This window comes from Rutilus rutilus (assembly GCF_951802725.1).
Source record: "Rutilus rutilus genome assembly, chromosome: 7".
Classification (NCBI taxonomy): domain Eukaryota; kingdom Metazoa; phylum Chordata; class Actinopteri; order Cypriniformes; family Leuciscidae; genus Rutilus; species Rutilus rutilus.
The window spans coordinates 29,478,434-29,486,925 of record NC_140221.1 but is presented as its reverse complement, the minus strand read 5'-3'; the positions used below and the strand labels follow the sequence as shown (position 1 = coordinate 29,486,925).

Genomic DNA, 8,492 nt, shown 5'->3' with positions numbered 1-8,492 from the left:
AGAGAGAGACCTACTACTACAAGTCCTACTATTATTAATACATATTAAATAAATATGTATACTATTATTTAATATACACAATAAATGCACCACGGAAGCTGCAAAGTTTCAACAAAGGCATTAGCATAAAAGTAAAAAGAAAATACTCTATGGCTCTACAAATTTGTATTTTTTAGTTTATCAGTTTCGATTTATTAAAATTCTTATATGGTCTTTGTCATCTTTGTTCACTGTATGGGAGTAAACTTTTTTAACTTTAATGCCTACATATTTATATTAAAAACGTATAAACTGTTCAAGCTGAAAAAGAGCAATAAATGGTATGCAATAATAATAATAAAGGTATATAAAGGCATATTAATAATAAAGGTTTAAAACTAATGTGTGCATAAAATTCAGGGGATCCCCTTGTCTCATATCTCGCGATGGTTGAAAAGTACGAGATTGAACTGCGTATAAATCCGCTATTTGAGTTCTCAAGTGCGTCATTATAGATATCATGGCGGCTCTGCTGGTTAAGAAATGCGCGTCTCCGCTATTTCTCAAAACGCTTTCAGCTCCACATTTGAGGATGCAATCTGGGTATCACGTAAAGGTAAGCTAGCATGACTCATGTCAATCGACTACTAAAGTTTTCTGCTTTGTTGTAGTTCAACTGGCTTCCTGTCTGTGAGGTTGTGACATCCCTTGATGGAAATGACAGTAATTGACACTGTATTATCAACACTAAAATAAGACATATCATGTTTCGCATGGTTTCGTTTTAATGCTTTAAGTCAGTCCTTGTTTCATATCACATTTGTATAATAATGTGTATAATTAAAGGATTTACTTGTTTCTTTGAATGAGCCCAGGACTTCTATGTAACACAACATCTTTTGAGATCAAATGACAACTTTTTAATTTGATGTTAAACTGAGTACAAAACTAACTAGTTAAAAAAAATGGGGGCCATTGGAGATCAGTATGGTCGTTTATTTGTCTTGTATAACGCACTGACACATGATACTGACTTTTTTAACCAAATAACTCAATTGGCCCCTCCCCTAAAATGTATTTTTGTTTTAAAGGTTGTGGACCACTATGAGAACCCAAGAAATGTTGGATCTTTGGATAAAAATGCCAAAAATGTGGGCACAGGGTTGGTTGGCGCCCCTGCATGTGGAGATGTGATGAAACTGCAGGTAATCCTCTCTTGCTTAACTTGTGAATGGCTGCTTTGTTCATCCTAAATAATATTTTTATAGGTGATAGGTGGAGGTGAATCTCGCAGGATACTAACTCTCCATTACATGGCTGAAGCCTCGGATTGGATTGAGGATTTAAACAGGATGAATCTGCATTAAAGAAATATTTCTAAAACAATCAACAAACAATCCAAAATGTAAAACTCACATATTCAACAAATAACCAATTATCTATGTAAACTATGAAATTATGGAAACTCATTTCATGCCACCCTTCACACAGTGATTATTTAATCTTAAGTGTACTGTTTTTCTCTCACCTAGATTGAGGTGAATGAGGCTGGGAAGATTGTGGATGCCAAGTTCAAAACCTTTGGCTGTGGCTCTGCTATTGCTTCCAGTTCCTTGGCAACTGAGTGGGTGAAAGGCAAATCTGTAAGCAAAAATAGTCCCATTTGCTAGTAACCGTTCTAATTGCTTTGGCTTAAATGTTTATCCTTTTTTCCAATCTGTATTGTAACAAAGCTTGATTGATTGGAACTGAACATTTTTGTCCTAAATGGTGGTATCAAACCTAAAAATGATCTTCATTTGTACAGGTTGATGAGGCCCTCGAGATCAAAAACACTCAGATTGCTAAGGAGCTTCGCCTTCCACCAGTCAAACTGCACTGCTCAAGTAAGATTTCTGATTCATCTGCTTGTACAATATTTTCTAGCATTGTATTTGGTGCTCAGGTTGACATTAACAGTTAACATTTATATTTATAATACAACTCTTAATTGTATGTTCAAGATGTTTCTGTTCTGTTACTGACCTGGTTCTCTGTGCTTTGCAGTGCTGGCAGAGGATGCCATTAAAGCAGCTTTGGCAGACTATCGTCTGAAACAGGAAGGTGAACAGGGTGAGAAGACCGCCGTGTCCCGCAACTAGGAGGTGCACTTGATCCTCTAAATCAGTGGTTCTCAGCTGGTTCTTCACAACCAAATGGGGTTTCAGGTCTGTTCTGACTGAATTGCGGGCAGCAGGAAAATAAAACCAAATGCCAGTGTTAAAATGCGTTCCACAGTTAAATATTGATGTGGAAGAGAATTATGCATTTCTTTTCTTCCATTATGCAATGAAATTGATTTTACATATTGTTTGGTCCACAGATTATGGTAATTTTAATAAATCTCAGTGTCACCATTTGATGCCCAATGTAAACTCTGTCTTGAAACAATACCAGTTGAGAACCACTGCTCTAAATCCTCCATATGAGTTTAGACCAAAGCTCTCCAACTCTTGCACTATAGCTAGTCTTTTAAACGCACAATGTAAAAGCACTGACCTATAGACTGTTATTATGTCCAAGCCATATTTGTTTAGATATGTTGATGTAATGAAACGAGTAATAGTGGTTTCACTTGTTAGCTGAATGCGCACAAATCTTGTTCTCTTTTAGTTTGAAGGAACGAAAATGTGATTCTTATGGTGACTTATCCTGCTGGTCTTTTATTCAATGGCCTTTCAAACACAAATTTGTTAAATAAAGAAGGCATCTGTAAACATCAGGCATGTTGGAATTGGATTTAATGCTGCATACCCATGGGATCAATAAATATGAAGCTCATTTACAATTAAAATTGAATGTGATGAACTGATTTTGCACAACACTTGGTTTCAGCATAGCTATTATGTTTTTTCCACTTGAAACTGTCATCCATTCTGGCTTAAAAAATTGAAATAATCATAAGAGTTCCAGAAGATTTGGGTGGGGGGAAAAAAACACCGTAGATGGCGCTGTTTTGCCACCAATGCTCCGGTCTAAAATTAGAACAGAATTCTTAGTAGTACTCTTTGTCTCATGCATTAAAACTTAATATGTAATACTATAAATGTATTTTCAATTTGAGTAGAATACAATATCATATGTTTCATGAACTGTAAGGTGTAGATCTAAAAAACAATGGTTGTGATGAGTGAAGTAATGGCATTAGCTGGCATTTTTTGACTTCAAGAATTTTTTTTTTTTTATCTTGAACATTAAATAATTAAGAAGTGTGAATCAACTGGTCAAGTTCCATAAAGATGTTTATTGAGGATATTGTGTTCTTCATAAAGAACATGTTGAGACTAACTGATCTTTAGACCAAACTCTTAGAAAGGTGGCATGGGACTTTGTGGCATTCAGCAGCTGTGGCTGAATACCTCTCGACCTTGAAAGGAAATATTTAGAGCCAGAATGTGTAAACAATAACCTGGCTCACAGCAAAGCTTTTCTATACTGAGGCTCCTCTCCTTAATTGGAGTAGTAAATGTGCTTGCTTTTTTTGTGTGTGTGTGTTTGCAGCACATTGCAAAGTTGTGAGACATTAGAAAAGAGACAACATTAAATGACAAAATAGCATTCTTCACATATAAGCCATCACCCTTCCAGTCTTTATAAATGTCATCGCCCATAAAAAAAAAGAGTAAAGAAAGCAAGAATAGTCATCAACACGTCAAACGAAAAGAGATTCACGACAGCTAACGTTTAAAATGCCATTTTTAGGTTAAAGTCTTGCCCAAAAGGCATCCGTTCATATCATTTACATTTAAGTAAATTAAAATACAAATTTTAAGCAGAGTACATTTATATTTGGTACATCAAAGTAAACAGTCACAAACAATGTTAAAGCCATACATTTTCCTGAAAAAAATTGGATAATTTGGTTGCACTTTATTTTACAGTATGTAAAAAAGTTACGTGTACTTACCTAAAAAAGTATTGGGTTATATAAGCTAACTACATGGGTTAAGGTTGGGTTTAGGGGTAGGTTCATGGTTAGTACCTAGTTATTACCCAGTTATTGCAATTACTATAAGTAGGGTTGCAAAATTCTGGGAATTTTCAAAGATGGAAACTTTCCATGGGAATTTAAGGGAATTAACAGGAATTTATGGGAATAAACGGGAATAAACTGGGAATTTTCAAAGTTGAAGGTTGGCTCTTATAGGGAACTTAAATATAGTTGAGGAAAGTATATTTTAGCATAATCTTGACTAAAACAAACAGATGCCATTCAAATACACTTGAATATCCATGCCATTCCTCAATCACATGCACATAGCACACTGCTTACTGCATGGCTATTGAGACCACACCCCCTACTGGCACTGTGCATGCCTCCATCACATGTACAGAAGCCCAAAGCACACATTTGAGCCTGTGGACTAAACAAAGTGAAGTAAGTTTTGATGATATTATGGGGAAATATATTTATTAAATGTTTAAATTGCAAATATCACAAACAAATGTATTCATCTAGTAGATAGCAAGCTGATAAGTTAGATGCTAAATAAGCTAGCATAACTTTATTTAGGACATAAGTAGGGCTGGGCAGTATGACGGTATATATCGTTACCGCGGAATAAAATGTCAACTGTAACAGATTTTTTTATTCCGTGTATACCGCGACATGTAAATAAGTAGGTGTGGTTAACTCACGTGCAGCGTGCGTGAGACTGAGACACTGATATTTGTCAAAGAAACATGAAGAAAGACCAAGGGGATCCACAAAAGGAATTACGTTTTCAAAATTAACTGATATTTTCGGAGGGAAGGCGCAGAAGTCAACTAGAGCAGTGCAGCACACTGAAAGTTTAGAGAGACGCACATGCTCGCAACGGGGCTTACTTGACAACAAGTTCATATATCAATATTCTAACGAATAGAAATAACCTTAAATAATGTATCTATCCGTCTCTTATGTGTACAGTTACTTTCAGAGTGGACGCGCAAGCGGTTGCCGTGGTAATGAATATTTCCAAAATTCCCCAGCTTAACTTCCCATGGAAATTTTCCGCCCCTTTGCAACCCTAACTATAAGTACATAGTATGTACATGGGAACAGGACTGTGAAATAAAGTGCTTCCGATAATATCAATACAACTTCATACTACATTCTTTAGTTTTACAATGTGTCCAAGAAATACACTTTGGTCAGTATTTATGTCTAAAGGCTTTAAAAATGTCCCCACTAAAATGCTGTTTTCTCTTCACTGATAAATGGTGAGTCTGAAGTAGCAACTTCCTGTTTGTTTGTGTTCTCTTGTATCTCTGAATTCTCTGGCCCAGATAGATGTTTGCTCTCTTCAGGGGGCCCAGAGTCCGAGGGGTCAGTCTTTTCCATGTCACAAGCAGGGACGCTGTCCTGGGACCTGCTGGGGCTGCTCTTTTCCACAGAATCCTCAATGGCAGACTGATTTGTGGTCTTGTCCTCTAGCAGGCCACAGCCATTCTCTTGACTCTTGTCGCACTGAGGACATTCCTCGTCATCAGCAGATTTTTGATCTTCTGCCGTTTCATTCTTCTCTTTCCATGGAGTCTTGGCTGGAGTTCGGAGGTTCTTGGTAGCCAGCATGATGTCCTCCTGGAGCTGCCTGGCTGAATTCACCGGCTCCTCAGTGGATCTGGTGTTGGCTTTCTCCGGGACTTCGTTGAAGATGCGCACTCCTCCAGTCTTGTCTCGCTCGTCCACGTACATCTTGGAGGGGAAAGCGCAAGGGTAGTAGGTGCTGACTTTACGTCGGCGACTCAAGATGGCAGCCGAGCAGAGGATGGTGAGGACGAGAAAAAGTAAAGTGGTAATGACAATTATGGGAAGGTGGTTCTCTTGTAAGAAGTCCACCATCTGATTCAACAATGATTTGGTATGTTTTTCTTCATATATGGAGGTGGTCTTTACCGATTCATTGAGTAAGAAGGAAATGCTAGGTGTGGGGATCAGGTCTGTGCTCTCAGATTCCCACTGCCCACTGCCCTCCATAGAGTCATTTAAAATTACTGGAGTGCCATTCGCGGTGTGCCTGGTTAGCAAAGTGACGGATAGGCCTATGAGGCATCGGAGAGCTGAGTGGTCCATCCTGTGACTGAATACCTGAGGTGGTTAAAAAGGCATTTTAATTACTCCATTTTACATTTTTAAACCACTTAAAAAATAAAGAATAAAAAAACATCCCAGCTAACCGAGAATCTTTTCAGAACTTTGGCTAACATTTGATGACAAGGCTCTTGAGTTATGAATGCTATTGTTTGGTTCAAAGTAATATTTAACATTTGCAAAATAATAACATCTAATTTTCCCTTCACATTTCCACTGACATTTGAATAACCAAGAGAAAATGTCTTTCATATATTTAAAAAAAAAAAGTTGAACATTCAGACTGAGAACATTCAGAAATAACGTTTTCATAACTTAATGGGAACATGAGCAAAATGTTCATAAAACATATTTTTGTTAGCTGTGATGTTATCAACTTAGAGTCGCTAACTTAATCTTTAACAACAAATAGTTAAAATCAAAAACTTTGGTATGTTCTCACTTCATTGTGACATTCATTCACTGCAGTTGTCTGCAATCAAAGCGCCACATGGAAACCTCATTGGATTCTGAGCCAGATGCATTACTGTATGTTCATAGCAACTGCAGCCGAACATCACTGCCATGTCCGCTGGTAACACTTTACGATAACGTTTATTAATAGTAGGCAATGCACAGATCATGAACTATCAATAAACAAGAATTGATCAATCTAGTTAAATGTTCATTTCTAAAAATGTACTATAGTTAATTGTTAATTTGTGTTTGTTCATAATTATGTATGTTGATTATGATAAAGAATGTTAAATTCTACAACTTAACATTTAATTCTATCTATACACTGTAAAAAGTGATCAGTTGACTTACTTAAAAAAGGAGGAAACCTGTTGCCTTAAAATTAAGTTTATAAACTGCATGCGTAACACAACTTAATTTTTTCAATTATGCATGGTATATTTTACTTAATAATTTTAAGGCAAGGGGTTTCCTCACTTTTTTTTAAGTTAAGTCAACTGATCACTTTTTACAGTGATTTAAGTATAGTGTATAACTAATATAGTTTCACAAAACAGCTGGTGAACCTAACAAAATAAATGATGACGATTTGTTTCTTTAAACAAAGATCTTTCATCAGAGGTCTCTCTGCTCTGTGCCATCTGTGCTCAAGCTGACGACCATAATCATCACTGGGCATTTGTTGCACAATGGAAATAGTATCAAGCTCATGTGGTGCCTCATTTTCCAACACACACACACACACACACACACACACACACACACACACACACACACACACACAAAGCATTAATATTAGTCTATGTCAGTGCTTTAATGCTAGCTTCAAAGCAGTTCCAAATGTATGAAAGTTCTGTCCTCGTCACATGAACTTCCTTTTATGTAAATCTCTGTCTTTTAGGGTCAACTTGCCAAAGTCAACAGCAAGAGTACATTCAGAAGCTATTCTAAGTCACAGAATCTTTTAAACAGTTAGAGAAGAGTTTTAAACTTGGTTAGCCACATCTGGACATGGACCTTTTAAAGCTGTGCATTCCTGCAAGGCAAGTCATCTGTCTACCGTTACATGGACAGGGACGGCATTACTAAAATAGAAAACAGACTAAAGTAATGTTGAAATCTGAATTCATACTTACTTTCAAAGGCTGAAGCTCTAAAACATGCCGACTGGAGAAGATCTAACGTGGAGAAGAACGCTTCTGCTGTTTCCTCCTCTCAAGCTTAATGTCTGTTGTTACAGACTGCACGATGAAGAACAGTTGGATTGGTGAGGGGGAAGAAACTCTTGTTCTCCCCTCCTCCTCCTTTTTCTTCTGCTTCTACTCTGTCCCAGAAAGACTGACTGGGCCAGTTCCAGACACACTGTTCTCGTTAAAGGCTGGTTGGGGGAGAGCCGAGTTTTTTTCCTCCTGCCTGTGCACTGGAGAACTTCAAGCCACCAGATGTAACAGTCTGTTTCAACAAACTGGGGAGACTCTAAAGAATATTCTCCAGATTTGTATTTTCATCCATCCAGTATCTTGAATCTAAAAATCTTCTAATCATTAAATCAGTTTGAGGGTGAAATACAGAGATTGATGGTCTCTTGTAAAATACTTTGGGTTTGTGTTTGGTCTTCAAACAGAAGCTATCAGATCCCTGAGGAAGAGGTTTATGTTTCCTGAGCTCACGTGATTCAGGGGGTAGAGGGCACACGTGCTGGAACAATGGACAGGGTGTTGAGAGCAGAAATATATAGGGCTGCAGTTTGCCCTAAAACCAAAGAATAGCAATATAATGAGCTGAAAATGATGGAAAGGCTAAAGGGTGTACTGAGTACTGTCTCAGTATTAAAATAAAATAAAAAAATAATAGGAATATTTGTCAGCAGGAACAAGTATCCTATCTTATAGTCCTCTTTGAATTAGTTTTCAATATGGCAGCCCTTTGAGGTATCTAATGACTT

General features: G+C 37.2%; 2 protein-coding genes across 2 annotated transcripts; one reads left to right on the top strand and one right to left on the bottom strand.

The window, feature by feature from the left end:
- The first annotated feature begins 432 nt into the window (after nt 1-432).
- iscub (iron-sulfur cluster assembly enzyme b) lies at nt 433-2,740 on the top strand. The gene is made up of 5 exons (XM_084415303.1): nt 433-595; nt 1,071-1,184; nt 1,512-1,622; nt 1,787-1,865; nt 2,026-2,740. The coding sequence occupies exons 1-5, from the start codon at nt 500-502 to the stop codon at nt 2,118-2,120; spliced, it is 495 nt and encodes a 164-aa protein (XP_084271429.1). The 5' UTR covers nt 433-499; the 3' UTR covers nt 2,121-2,740.
- Nucleotides 2,741-3,249: 509 nt separating this feature from the next.
- Nucleotides 3,250-7,887, bottom strand: tmem119b (transmembrane protein 119b). The gene is made up of 2 exons (XM_084415302.1): nt 7,684-7,887; nt 3,250-6,088 (listed from the first exon to the last, which is right to left on the bottom strand). Exon 2 carries the CDS (start codon nt 6,071-6,073, stop codon nt 5,189-5,191), a length of 885 nt encoding a protein of 294 aa, XP_084271428.1. The 5' UTR covers nt 6,074-6,088; nt 7,684-7,887; the 3' UTR covers nt 3,250-5,188.
- Between the last annotated feature and the right edge of the window lie 605 nt (nt 7,888-8,492).